Source organism: Biomphalaria glabrata, chromosome 2, assembly GCF_947242115.1.
Source record: "Biomphalaria glabrata chromosome 2, xgBioGlab47.1, whole genome shotgun sequence".
NCBI classification, from domain to species: domain Eukaryota; kingdom Metazoa; phylum Mollusca; class Gastropoda; family Planorbidae; genus Biomphalaria; species Biomphalaria glabrata.
Window position 1 is genome coordinate 8,626,966 of NC_074712.1, and position 15,441 is coordinate 8,642,406.

The 15,441-nt window shown below is 34.1% G+C and overlaps 1 protein-coding gene across 1 annotated transcript; it reads left to right on the top strand.

Moving 5' to 3' along the window:
* Positions 1-264: 264 nt before the first annotated feature.
* On the top strand, positions 265-10,370 carry LOC106077715 (uncharacterized). Its single transcript, XM_056018973.1, has 4 exons — positions 265-868; positions 1,569-1,853; positions 3,989-4,165; positions 4,262-10,370. Exons 1-4 carry the CDS (start codon positions 808-810, stop codon positions 4,633-4,635), a joined length of 897 nt encoding a protein of 298 aa, XP_055874948.1. The 5' UTR covers positions 265-807; the 3' UTR covers positions 4,636-10,370.
* Positions 10,371-15,441: the final 5,071 nt, after the last annotated feature.

Consider the following 15,441-nt stretch of genomic DNA (forward strand, 5'->3'; position numbering starts at 1 on the left):
ATGTCATGATAGGCGTCGCATAGCCTATTGAATACGTTTTAAACCTAATTAAGGGCAGTTGCCGTATGCAGCTATAGGCTATATATGCCTAAATAGGTAATTAAACCATAAACTGGTATTAGTTTAATTATAATATATAATATATATATAATTTATATATGCACCGCTTACAAGAATAAGAAAAGTCCCTTTTAGATGGAATTCCTCTCCTTTTAATTAATTAAATCACACAATGGAAATTCCCGTTAAAAAACAGAGACGTTTTAAAAGCAATGCCTGACGAGTGACACATTGGGGGTTGCGCAAATACGATACGCGTTTGCATCATCTTGTAGATCTAATAGCATTAACAATTTGGATACAAATATATTTATATAATTTAGACTTATTATCTACATTGACTATGATTAACTACATATGGGATATATAGATCTAGATCTATTTAATCTAGAGTCTAAGTGAATCTATGACTATTTTTAGTATGTTGAAAATCACGTGAGACATGTGTCACTTTGTGTGCCATTTCACCCAAGTTTGCAAACTAATAAACTTTTCATTAATTATGTTTAATCTAATTCTAGATATCTAGGCTAGGTCGATATCATATCGAGATGTAAATAGATCTATAATCTTTATCCGATTATCGGCGGGTTGATCTACTCTACTGTATAGTAGTACTGACTAGACTAGATCTCGTCTACCTGCGACTACCTCTCTTAGTTAGTCTCTATCTTCTTGTTCAACCAATCAATCTATAGATTACTATAGATCTAGTAATCTAGTCTAGATCTACAACTGGACAGCGAGATGGATTTTCTTACCCGTCAATTATTCGTATTATTTCTCTTAATATTTTGTAAAATTAAAGGTAAGAATATCTATACTTCTATAATATAATATATATTATATATAGGCCAGGCCTACTTTATATAACAGATTTAGATCTAGATCTTCTATAGTCTATAGTGATCACTATAGTGTATTAATATCTATATTCTAGTAGGCTTTTATTGTTACTGACTTTACTTTGACTTTTATTAGACTAGTTAAAAGAAATTTGGATGCTCTAGATTTATTTTGTGTACATACATCTACGACTAGTATTGGCTTCTGTTATTAAAAATTACGAACTAACTATTGGTAAATTCATATTAATTTGATTAGGTCATGATGTAGTATAGTAGTGTACTGTAACGTATAATTGTCCAGCTCCTTATAAATCTTCTTATCTTATATAATACAGACGTTACTTCAAAAAAGAAGATGATTACGTCCTACGCGTCATGCATTTAGTCATGCATATTAACCAATGACTTAAATTCTGCCAAGTCACTGGTTTTCCTGGCTAGCTCTAGTTCTTATATACTATTTCTTAGTTATGTATTATTGTCTATAAGTAATGACATAATTATAGATTATAGCCTAACTACTTACATGAGAGGTAAAAATTTATTAGACTATAAAATTGAATATGTGTAGGTTTATTATAACTAAAATAGCAGTGAAATATTTCCTCTTTAAATGTAAGTAATACTAACAAAATTGTATATTAAATTTATTATTTTTAGAAACATTTGCGCAGGAGTTAACCATGGAAATATGGAAAACACTGCAGTGTCCAGCAGATACATTAAAATGTACTGATGGCCATTGCTGCAAATATGGTGAAGCATATTGCAGTTCAGTTACAAATACTTGTGAACCAGTTTTTCCAACTGGTTTGCAAAACAGAAAAGTTTATTGCTGTGAGAGCTTGGAAAGCCCAAATGTGACAGCAATTACAAATGAAAGATTGACCACAGCCTGTTACTATTTGTTTGGTAAAGAAAACTTCACCCTTAATAATTGTGTTGGTAAGTAACTCACTGGCCCTAAAAACATTATTGTTTTTGTTTTCAGTGGGGATGTAATTCAGCATTCATCAATATAGGCTTCAGGGATGACTAGAATCATTTCAGATTACAATTTAAAAATTTAATCATGTAATAATCAGAATTACTTTTTTTCAAAGATAGAAACCAAATCTTAACTCCTCTCATTTACTTAATTTGAGTTGCATTTTAAACTTAATGGTAGAAGAGAGAGAGAATCAAGAACTCTTTCTCATCCAGTCTTCTATGCCTTAGTGAGAAACCATTACTAGCTTTCTATTGAATATTAGTTCTTATTAGCTATTTGTTTAGGGTTGATTCTCCTCTTATTTGATCATTGCAAATTTAGTCTACATGCCAACCATCACAAAAGTAGCACAGTAAAACTAGAGCTAACTGAATTATCACAACATTTAATAACAATATTAAACACAACACTTGAAATTGAAACTTCCAATTAGCATTGATATCTAATTATTTTAAACAGGTGGTGATTACTACATGAATTATAGATATAATATATGTACAATATTGAAAATGGTAGTGTTACCATAAGGCCTTTTCTAAATGACAGAAAAGATTAATTACAATAATAACTTACTAATAATTGAATGCAACAAAAGTACCCATCTGACTCTGTCTGTACAATTAACTAAGTCTCGATGTCTCAGTCCACACAAGATCTCATCACTTATATCTATGTATGTCACACTGACTGCCACCTATTTATCTTTTATATCTATGTATGTCATACTTACTGCCATTTACTGGCATTGACCATTGACTCTGACAGTTTTTCTCTGTAGGCAATAATCAATACATCCCTAACAACTTACTAAAGCTACTCAATAAAATACATTAGGCCCACTTATTGGGGGCGTGATGGATGAATGGTAAAACACTTGAGGGGTCTCGGGGTTCAAATCTCGGTGAAGATTGGGATTTTAAATTTTGGGATTTTTAGGACACCTCTGAGTCCACCTAACTCTAATGGGCATCTGACATAGTTGGGAAAAAGTAAAGGTGATTGGTCATTGTGCTGGCCTCATGATACCCTCCTTAACCATGCGCCACAGAAACAGATAACCGTTACATCATCTGCCGTATAGATAATCACCAATTATCTGTTTGCTTAGATTCTAGTCATAGGACTAAAAGTAACTTGCCTTACTCTTTACCATTGAGAATGTCATATTTACTTAGAGAACAGTCCTTAGATTTCTCGTAGTTACTCCAAGTTGTTCAAACCCTAGAAATATCAGTGGACCCAAAGATATGATCCAACCAAATGTCAATGGACCCAAAGTTATATCACACATTCTGCAACCCTATTCCACAAAGGGGCAGTCATCAGTAACAAATGACTTACATGGTACTGTAAGGGTTACAGTATAGGAACATGAAATAATTCTCCATGGTCAGTACAGCACAAGTGGGGTCCAGAAGCAGGGACAGTGTGCCATGTATTTGGCATGACCCAATAGTAGCAATGGATGCTGCTATTGTGCAACCATCAGGCAGGACACCCTAAAAAAATATTGTCAGTTAATGAATAATTTTTTAAGAAATCAAGACATCATATATGAAGTCTTCAGGACACAAAGTTACACATCTCAGATAGCAGTGGCATATTGGTAGTATAAGCTTAATTAGTCTCCTTTATAGATTGTCGTCTGAGGCTAGTGGACACAAACAAGAAATAGAAACAATAGATAACTATACAATCTTCCATGTTCAGAGACTCTTCGCTAGTAGAGTGGTTACTAAGTTGGCTTGAGAAGCCTTAGAAGGCTTTAGCCCACAAGTTAGAATTCAGGTCTTCCCTTTTTGTTTTTTTAAATACATTTAAAAAGCTGGTCCAGTCCTGTGATAGGATCATAGCATAGTGAGAAAGCTAAAAGCATGAAATTGCACTAAACAAAAACAATTGGTATAAAAATATTTCTAATCACACAGGTTTATTATTGTTAGTCTAGATCTATTACCAATTTAATTACATGACCTATCCAAACTAATTGATACACTTAATATAAGCTTTATTTTTTAAGAAAGTATTTTTTTTTTTTTGTATTTTGCTTGTTTTATAAATGTCTCCATAAATTATTTTTTTTTTTCAGACAAGACCAAGAATGACATTGTGGATTGTACTCAAGATAATGGCATCTCTTATTCAGAAATTGTAGCATGGACACTAGTTTCCGTTTTATTTATAGGGGCATCCTGTCTTGTGATGGTTATTTTTTATATGTGCAAGACAAGGTTTTTAAGACATGACGAAGAAAATAAACATATTGGTAATGTATAGTTTGAATTCTCTAAATATTTTAGAAAGCAAAAATTTCAATGATTTATAAATTATTTTTAATATGTATTTCTTTATATGTCTTAAGATTGTTCCAGTGATACAGACTTGACTAAACAAGGTCAAATTAACAAAGAAAAACAGTCACTCCTTGATTCACCAGCTGATTCACCAACTCAATTGAAGGAAAACTTGATTCAGCGAAACAAAGATACAGATGATGGGAGAAGTGAAGAGGATGATGTTGAGGTTAATAGGGATGTGCCAAGAGATCAAGAGTCATCGGAGTCAATAAATAGGGAAGTTACAAGTGATAAAGCATGTCATATACCCATGCAGTCCAGTAATAGACACGTCCTAATAGGCTTAGTGCAACAAACTTTTTCACCTGCTGATCAAGATGGCAATACTGCTATATCACCTTCTGGAGCTCTCTACTCAATGCAGAATGAGGCAGAATGAGAGAATATAACTAACTATATGGGTTTTTTTTTTAGCTCCAAAATTATATTTGAAATAGCCTCCTTTTTTAAAAAAAAAGCATTCTTTTCAATTTATCTGCCAGTTAAGCTCATTTGAAAATATCCTAAATATTGGTTGAAAGTTTCAGCACTACTCTTTTAAGCTTTGAGTCAGAGTATCTTCTTTTGTGCTTCAGCTGAAACTTTTTTCCATTAAGATGTTTGATTTTCATACTCAAAAATCAAGTTAATGATAAAGTGAAAGTGCTCTTTTAAACAAACATTTTGAGTGATCAACTAAAACGATGGGTACTTTAATAGTTAACTCTTGCATTTCAGGCTGCCGCCATATTGCATGGAGATCATAACAAAAGCATGAAACTCAAGGGAGACTACTCCAACAATACATAATATGTTTTAAGCATTAGAATTAATGTTCTTGACATAGTATATTAGTCTTGACATAATAACATAACAACATCCTCTTTTCTTTATCAACACAAAGATTATAAAGTTACTGTCCGTAGTTTTACGGCATGAGATAGTCCTTTTGCCAAACAGGTTTCTTCCTTTCTCTTGTTGATGCGGGTCTTCTATTGTTGGTTGGTTCAGTGTGCGTATGTGAGGGGTTGATAGGTTTGTTTTCGTTTATAGGAGGGGTCAACAGGACAGTGGCTTCAGTGTCTTGCTCTGGGACTGGATCGACTTCTGAAGTCTCTCCACCAATCTTCGTCATCATCGTAGATGTCTTGCCTTTCAATGTTTCTATTTTTCCATCTTTGTTGATTGCTGTGGTCTGATGTGTACTCTGTTTCGTATGTACGTTCCGCTTTCCTCACTTCTTATCTTATAAGATCTTGGAGTTTCTTGGCCAATGATCGTTCCGGGACGCCATGTTTTCCTTCCTGGGTCTTGGAAATATATTGATTGATTTACTGTTAGTGTTATTAAATCACAGGCTCTTTCATCATAGCTCCTTTTGACAGTTTGTTTACTTTTTTTTATCAAGTATGCCTGGTGGGGCAAGATATATGTCCTTTGTTCTTGGTATTAGGGTGGGGGTATCCGGTTTAGCAGGAGTTGGGCTGGGCTCACTCCTGATTCCTGTCTAGGAGTGTTTCTTAGTTCCAGAAGGGCTTCATACTGATCCTCACCTCTTTGGTTCGGCTTTTTCATCAGATTTTTTATGATTTTAACGGCAGATTCAGCTTTACCATTTGCTTGGTGATGACCTGTATAAGAATTTCGGCAGATATTGAACCATGCCGCAAAAAACTAATTTCATGGCCCATAAAGATGATTTCTTTTTGTTTTTCTGCTGTCTTTGTTTCGTTGAGTTTTATCATTTTTTCTGCACATCTTTGATGCAGTTTTTTCAGTTTGGTCTCATGATCTCGTTCCGCTTCTTCAATGGAGTTTCCACATCCAGCTTTGACTATGTCATCTGCCACATTGATGCATCCATCTAGCCTCTCGAGGGCTTGGGCTAGCTGCTTTTGGAAGATTTCTCCACTTACATTTAGGCCAAATGGTAGTCGAGCCCATCGAAACTGACCGAAAGGTGTGATCATTGTAGTTAGCAAACTTGAGTATTCATCCAATCGGATATGCCAATAGGCTTCTTTTATTTCTAGCTTGGAGAATATCTTGGCATTTTTTAATTGTGGTAAAATATCTTCTAGCGTTGGAAGTTTATAGCGTTCTTGCTTGAGAACATTGTTCAAATGTTGTGGGTCAATGCAGATCCTTAGGTTTCCATTTGTTTTCTTGACCACAACCATTTGACTGACCCAGTCAGTTGGTTCGTCAACAGGGACAAGTATTTTTCGACTCACCAACAGCTCGATTTCTTTCTTGACTTTTTCTCTCATAGTAAGGGGATGTTCCGACACTGGGAGACAACTGGTGCCACTGTTTCATCTACAGTGAGATGAGTTTCACCTAAATCTCCCAGATCGCTCTCTTCACTGTGAACAGGTGCAATGAAGTTTTCATCATTGACAGTTATTAGTCCCAAGCTTTTGCAAGTCTGTAAGCCCAATAAACTTTGCAACCCGTTGTCCACCACAGTGAATCTCACATTTTCTTGCCTGCCATTTTTCGGATTCGTCATGATGAGATCAGTTATGCCCGCTGGCTTCATTTTTGACTGATTCCACATAGTAAGAGTTTGGGATGTTTCTCTGACTTGACTTTTCCTGATGAATCTCTTGCAGATGTCCAGTTGGAATCTAACATTCTGGTCGTTGATCAAGAATACCACTGTCATATTGTCACTTGGTGCATTCAGTGCATTTAGGGTGTTTAGGTATTCTTTGTTGTCACCCTCAGCAGGCTCTTGTGTCCTTAGTGTGTTTATGCACTTAGCTGCAAAGTGGTTTCTTTTTTTGCATTTGGCACAAACTTGTCCCCATGCTGGACATTTCCTATGTTCATGGGTTCTCCTGCAATACCGGCAGTCTATAATCAAGGTTTTGTTCTGTGTTCTTTAGATCTTATTTTGTCAACCTGAATGGGTGCTTTGGCATTGTTTAGTTCATTCAAGGTGTTCTTGGATTGTTCGAAAGCTCGGCAAATATCTAAGGTTTTCTTCAGTGTCAGTTCCTGACGCTGTAATAATCTTTCCTGAATCCGTCTATTCATTGAGAACACTATTTTGTCTCTCAACATTCTATCTTTGACCTTGAAATTGCATTTCTCTGCTTGTGTCTTCAGTTCTGTCAGGAAACTGTCGAAGGAGGATCTTTCTATTAGATTCCAGAATCTGAAGGTCTCCAACACCTCGTTGTTTCTGGGGTTGCAGTACTCTTCTAGTTTTTTTAATACAGTCTTAGGGTTGTTGGGTTCTTCATCTTGCTCATAAGTGAAGTGGTCGTGAATCTCAATTGCTCTTGGGCCAGTACAGTGTAGTATAATAGCCACTTGCTGTTCTTTAGTTTTGTGTTGGCTCCAGAAGTCGCCATGTAAACCTCCTTGAGCCGTTTCCATTTTCTGAAGTTTTCTAAGATATTGCCCTCAGTTATATTCAGGTCGGTTGGTGGTTTGAACAAACTCTCCCCCATCATCTGTTACCTTCGGGCCTTCGCTCTAGATTTCGTAACGATTCTATTTCTATTTTTCTTCTTTAGTTATTTTGTAATACTTATTCTTTGTTTCACAACTGTGGGATCTGCTACTTCGCTGCCACCATGTTAATAACTAGATGATCAAAGACTCAACAAACACTTTGAGTGATCAACTTAAACGATGGGTACTTTAATAGTTAACACTTGCATTTCAGGCTGCCGCCATATTGCATAGAGAATATAACAAAAGCATGAAATTCAAGGGAGACTACTCCAACAATACATAATATATTTTAAGCATTAGAATTAATGTTCTTGACATAATAAGATAACAACAGGAGAGCATTGAAAAAAACAAAAGGAACTTGAAGTGGGTAATATTTTGAGGTTTAAAATCTGAAATAGTGAAGTATTTTCTTTTTATCTACAATATAATCTTTTCACAATTATTTTGCAAAAAAAAAAAAAAAAAAAAGTAAAAAAATTCTAGGTTAACATTTACTTAAGCAAGATACAATATAATGATTAGAGTTTAAAGATTAATGTTCTTTGAGTTTTCATCATAGCTTAGTCTAATTTTAGGCTTCATGTTACAACCAAAAGAATCATTTGCTTGAACCAGTAAAATAGTTTCTTGTTAAATGAACAAGGTAAAAGCCTATCTGCTCACAACTGTGAGAGAAAATCATTATTGAAATGTATATGGGGAAAGTTGAGATTTGATTAGCATCAATGATTTCTTCAACATAGTCATAATGATATTGTGGCGTGCAATAATCTAAGTCATATAGCTCCTAATGATTCATTAGTGCTTTGCCATGTTATCACCTCTACATTCTCCAGTCTTTTTTTTTTTTTTGCTTTAAACCACCATTTTGTTGTATCTGTGAATGATATTTAAGTTTACGTTTTATTGGGGTTGACAGGAGCAGTTTCAAAGTAGGAGTGGCTGTAAAATAAACGCAGAACTGCTCATCATTAACTATTCATTGTGTATCATGGACACACTTTTTTTTTTTACTCCCTAGTTACCACTCATTTCACAAATCAGGGAGTCTTGAACCCCCTAATTTCAGGAGGTCTTGAACCACCCAAATTCAGGAGATCTTGAAACAAAAAAATTTAGGAGGTCTTGAACCACCCAGTATCAGGGAGTGTTGACCCCCCCCCCCCCAATTTCAGGAGGTCTTGGACCACTCAATTAAATCTCTTTTTTTTCGCTATGTAATATTTATGTTTAAAAATTTTATGTCAAAATTTTATATTGCATAGATAAAAAAAAAATTCACATACATTTGTCACTTGTTTGTGTTTTTCTACATAAACACTTCAAGAATTATTTTTTTCTGTGATAGGCTTAAATTATAACTTTAAAAAATAATTATCATTAAATAATAATATGTAATAGATATAAATATGTTTTCATATAATGTTGCTATTTTATACATTTAAAAAAAAAACAAAACATTTTTATGTCTGCAAAACCTTTTTTTAGTGTAAATAATTGTACAGTTGTATAAATGTTAATGTTATTTTCTTAAAAACTTGTATAGCAGCTTCTTAAGTGTAATTTAAATATCTCAGTTATTTTTGTTCAGACCAAATGTAGTTAAGATTTCTTTGAGTGCTCTGCTCAAGTACATGGCAGAGAAACACTGAGGAGAACTATAGAACAATTTTCTCAGAACATTTTTGTAGTTTAAAGACATTGTCTTAAATTTTGAAAGTAATTTTCTTGTTCTCCCTTTTATTTGCATTATCCATCATTGTACTTCTGTTGTTGTAAATGTTGAATAAGAAAACATATAAAAATGCTTGAATTGTAACATTCCACATTATTTTGCATGTTATCAAATGTTCCATCTATAGCTATGGTCTGGAAAATGTGTAAATTTGTAAGACTTTTATTGTCTTCATATTGTAAGTTGTACAAAAATAGATTAATTAGTTTTTCTATCAAGATTTGCGTATAAAAATTGATGACTTTGTTTGTCTATACATAATTTTGTATAAAAATTGATGAAATTGTTTTTCTATAGATATTTTGTATATTATGCTACAAATTCATTATGTGCAAAAATGATAAAGTAGCACAAGTATTTTTTCACCTTTATGTCAAGTAAACTAATGTTGAGAGTTCAAGGCTGCCAAATAAAGAGTACATTTTATTCAGTACTTCAGGGTATATTAATGTCCACCCATCTGTAATAGGACTTACCTATTGTTTGGGAAGGTAAAAGCCATTAGTTACTTTGATTACAAAGGAATACACAGGAATAAGTGACCTTGACTTCTTTCACTCTATATACTAAAAATATAAGGCTATAAGAAAAATTAGTTATTTCTTTTTTAAACTTTTTGTTACATTAAAAGAATTTTTTTTCTGTAACATAAATATCTCTTTACAGTTCACTCTGCAATTAATAATACTTAATTCTGTATGTGCATACATTGGGAGTCAGTAGTTTCCAAAGTTCTTGATAGAAAAACATTTGTATTTTCTTTTTTATTTTATTTCTATATTTATTAATCTTTTATTTTCAAACCTATATTTAAAACTAAATTTATTATTAATGAATTGATTCAGCAAGTTTACAGGGCTCCAAGAGTTCTTCTTGGTCTGCAAATTTGTTGGTTTGAAATATTAATAAATACATTATGTATAATAGTATTACTAAAGTGCCCTTCTTTTTATATCTGTAGTGTGTGCTTACAAATCTGTGGTGTTTATGATTATTGTGCCTTTTCTTTTGCTCAGATTTTCAAAAAAGTTCTGTGATAATTATGACATTAAGACTTAAATGTATAACAAATTAAAGAAACTTTGCAAACAGAAAGGAAAAACTATTAACAAAATTTAAAGAAACTAAGGCAGAAAGAGTCTCTAAAAAGTTTGTGAAAATTAAACACCTAACCCAAAAATGTAATATCTAAGGATAATGAAAATCTATGGTCATACATTTTATTTATATTATAAATTATATTAATAATGAAACTAAACCTAACATTCTAAATAAATACTTTGCATCAGCATTCTCATCCCCAAGAGACAAAGACATTGCTTGATTTAAAACCGGAGATATAGATATACAAGAGAAATTAATCTAAAAAACAAAGCAAAGTAAGGCATCTAGACCTGGTGATAATTCAGCTGCTAGATTACTCAAATACATAAGGGAAGAGCTAGTATCAGTGTTCTAAATACTTTTTTCAGGCACCACTTAATCAGGGCAGAGCACAGAGGAACTGGAAAGAAGCTAATGTCACTCCGCTTAGACAAACTTAATGCCCTTACACCATACCAACATGGCTTTATGAAATACAGGTCACGTGAAACACAACTAATAGGACTAATTGGTGCATTTCCAAAGAGCTTAGATAATAATGAGCAAACAGATCCATTTTATTAGGCATTCGACAAATGTCACCACTATATTATAGCTTGCTTACAAAATTAAAATATTTTGGCATTGCTGATTCATTGCAGCAAAAAACAATATCTTCTCAAAATATCTAGGTGTTATTATTATTAGTCTCGACTCTTAGGAAAATTATAATGAATGAAAAAATATCACGGAATTTCCATATTGATGAAATTATTTCTAAAAATCAAACCATGTTCATTATCAAACAAAGCATTAGGGTTTATTAAAAGATATTTTTACAAATTAAGCTAGAACATAAAACTAGAATGTTCTTTAACCTTGGCTAGACCAATATTAGAAAATGCATACTCTTTTAGGAATCCCTCAACTCAAGAAAACAAGGAACTAGAACAAACGCAGAATAGAGCCATGAGATTTATAACAAATGAATACTCACATTTGATTAGAGTAACACCATTAGTAAAATAACTAAATTTAGAGAAACTTCGGATAGAAGACTAAAAAAATAGGTAGCGATAATACATAAAACACAACCATAAAATACAAAAACAAAACCTTATAAATTACTCAGAAAGAAGCAAAGATAAAGGCACTTTTCATATGATAAGACAACTTTGTACAATTGCTGTTAGATCATTGAATGGATTGCCTGAATCAGCCAGATAAACCAACGACTTTGCAGAGCTTAAGTCACTGATTACCACGCATGACTAGATTGACATATGGGGACACGCGTAGGACGTAGTCCTATCTTCTCTATTGAAGTATAGTATGTAACTGATGATTAGCCAATATTTTGAAAAAAAAACTATAACGGTCAAACGAGAGTTGCTTTCTGTGTGGTCTCGGATAAGTTGTGAATAATCCAGAGACTGGACGAGATCTCGTTCGATAGAAATATTATTACCAAAATTCCAGAATGTCCAGGAACTCTTGCGTCATAGACGTTCTCGAATAGTTTTTAATGTAAAAACAAAACAAAAAACTTTCACCCTATGCAACAGTGCCCAGTGGTCGGAATTGCCAATGCTATACGAAGTGCTATAGTGAAATTCAGAAAAGCGGCACTCACACCATGATCATAGATACAATGTAGAGCAGTGATGCCCAAAGTACGGCCCGCGGGCCAGATCCGGCCTGCGACGTGAGTCCATCCGGCCCCACCGAAATGTCGGCACATAGTGTAGAAAATCCCCCCCTTTTCCAAAACAATTTTTAAAATGTATCTTTACTTACGTTAGGGGCTTAGGGCCCTCAATTTTTCTCCTGATGATAAGTTCCATGACATTTAACATTAGTGCGTTTATGAAATAGGTATCTGAGTGTAGAATGTACGTTTTCTACCAGGAAAAGTGACACGGTTCTTTACTTTTTTTGTGGAACATGATAATAGGCCAACATATTTGTTTTATAAAGTGTGGCTATTTTGAAAAAACAACAACATATAAACGACATTATGAAACAAATATGACGGCATTCTTGGTTTGAGCCGCGAATAAAGGATAGTTAACATAAGCGTAGAAATTGGAGGATTGATGGGAATATTTACCAAAAAGAGACAGGAAAATGACTCGGATGTAAAGCTAGCTAAAATGTTGCTCGTATTCTAAGCACAGAAATGAAGCCCAATCTTGCTGATATTTTAAGTAGAGAAATGAAGCCATTTTCTGACGCGGGAAAAAAAAAGATACATTTCAAACATCCCATTAATTAATGAAGCACAGGATCTACGGGTTTCAGGTTAATATCGTTTTTGTAGGCTTACTTTTTTTTTTCATGTGGCCGGCGACACGAGTGTCAGAAATAAAAATGGCCCGCAGGTTGAATTAGGTTGGGCATCACTGATTTAGAGCATCAAGAAGAGACGAAACAGTATGTGGGACAAATATTTGAGACCCGTTGGGATGCCTCAGCACCGAGTCCATTGCATGGGAGGGGTGCGTTGGGGATAAAGCCCCAATGTGTATCCACACACCGTTTTTCAAAGGGACTTTTAAGGCGGACACCTGCACGCCTTATGTGTTTCAGAAAAGGAATATTGGGAAATTTCCCGGGTGTGATATGGGCCTTTTAAAGGCCTCGCTTCTGATACGAGCATTAGGCTACCTTGCCTACATCTGCTTGGATCTTGTAGCAATTCATTTCCTAAAGCCATATAGGATCAGAATTTGACCCAGATGCCTCGGTGAGAGCACTATTCAAATTCGTGCAACATTTCATCACATCGTTTTGGTCGAATTCTGCAATTTTTTAAAAATTTATTTTTTTAGATTGTGCAAAAATAAAAAAGAGTGATTCGACGTTCCGTTTGCTCTAAAAGGTGACGTCAACAACAATATAGGCCTACTTTATTTAAATCGTTTAAATCAAGTAACAGAAAAATAAAGTTAAAAAGCTGATGACTCTTCGTAAGAGCGATAATTATTACTCTTAATAACTAATGAAAGATAGTGTTGTTGTTTTTTTTAAAAAGATCCTTTTTACCCCTCAATCACCCTACCCCCTTTAACGGGGCCGAATAGAAAATCATGGTTACGCCTTTGTATAAATCTACTAAGAGTAGACGGTAATATGGGCAAATGCCCGGTAGTGCAGCACCAAATGGGCCGGTCTATATAGTCGCTACCAAAAAAAAAAAATGCTGACAACTTTAAAAAAAAAAAGTGACACCAGCAAGACACCGATGTCCGAACACGTTTTCTTTTTTTTTTTTTTTGGACAATTATAACCTAATTTTGTTTGAAGTTCAACAAGATTATCAAAAACGTGACTCTATACAAACTGACTTGTATATCATTTGCAAAACGTTAGACCGTACTTTTTTCTATGTACGAGCGGCATGGACTTCAACACTGCATTGATATCTTCGAGGTTGTGTTTGGCCTAATCATTTTGCTGGTCAATATGGACGTTTGATGAAACTCCCAGTTGTTTTTGCCCTTCCCCTCCTTCGTCGTTTATTGGTTTCATAGAGCGTGTTAACGAAAACATTGATATAACGCAACAAATAGAAAAAAAGGCTGACAATTACCTCTCAAACAATACTTCATATTAATGGCAAATTTACGCTTAATATGTTAGTGACGGAAATTCTAATTAAGTGATCTGGTTTTATATAGCGCTGACACATCCAGTATTTAATGTAAGGATATTTATATTTACATTTTAAATAATCGGGGCCGGATTTAACGGAGGGCAGGCGGGACTACAGCCCGAGGTCTCCACAAGAAAGGAACCTCCGCCAAAGAGTAGCCTAATAGGCCTATATATCGGAATTTCGATATCTGTAACGCTAACACTTTAAATTTTACGTCAGCTGGCAACACGTTACTGCTTGATAAAGAAGTGGCCGCTTAATGTGGCATGCTCGTAATACATAAATGCTGCTGGGGAATTACGGCGGTCTACCAATGGCCTTACCCTATTTTTATTCATTAGATTTTTATTTCAAGCTTTTGAAAAAGTGTAGGGGCCTCCACATGCTTAAATCCGGCCCTGTAATTAATGGGTATATTCTAAAAAAAAAACAACATTTTTGTGAATGAACCAGGTCGAAGCAAAAAAAAAAAAGAGCGTTTCAAATTAGCCTAAGTAAGTTCAGCTTTCTTAATCTTAAAATGGAATCGGTTGTCCGAGTCACCGATTTTAAGTCACTGATCAACTTGCATGACTACATTGACACATGAAATGCGTAGGATGTAGGCCCTAATTATCTTTTTTTTTTTTTTAAGTAATGTCTGTAATCTATAAGTAATACCAAAAAAGTTTCCAAAACATTTACTAATATAGTCATTTCAAACTTATTAAGGCTACTATTGTACTGTTTTCAGACTACATACGTGATACATGTAGGCCCTATAACTAAAATACATTAAGCAAACATGCATTCAGTTTCTGTTGCATTATCAAACTATGCTTATTATATATATATATAGGCTTACACATATAATATGTTATTTGTGGGCCGGGTTATATGGTAATGCCCGGGCCGAGTTTGATACCCATCAGTCCACTCCTGACTCAGAGTATGTAAAATTCTAGTTTGGTGATATAGATCCAATGTTAAAAGACAGTAGGGGCCTACGTAGTCTTCACTAGAATACTGGATATATATAGATATATGGCATGGAAGATTCTAGTTTACTAAAATAAATAGGCCTACTTGCAGGAATAACTACTGACGGATGTGTGTTCAATATATATTATAGATTGTCTAGACCTCCAAACCAAATTTAATTATTTGTTTATTATATTTAAAAAAGTATAACCATAATATCATACTAGAGTTTGTCCTTTGTGGCCAAGAAGCTAAGTATATTTTTCCCCAAAGATATACCATAAACTGTTACATTTATA

Excerpts from the sequence above, each read along its gene's own strand:
- LOC106077715 (XM_056018973.1), top strand. The coding sequence starts at position 808 with ATGGATTTTCTTACCCGTCAATTATTCGTATTATTTCTCTTAATATTT. Across the intron at positions 1,854-3,988 it reads CACCCTTAATAATTGTGTTG|ACAAGACCAAGAATGACATT; the intron begins GTAAGTAACTCA and ends TTTTTTTTTCAG. Across the intron at positions 4,166-4,261 it reads CGAAGAAAATAAACATATTG|ATTGTTCCAGTGATACAGAC; the intron begins GTAATGTATAGT and ends ATATGTCTTAAG.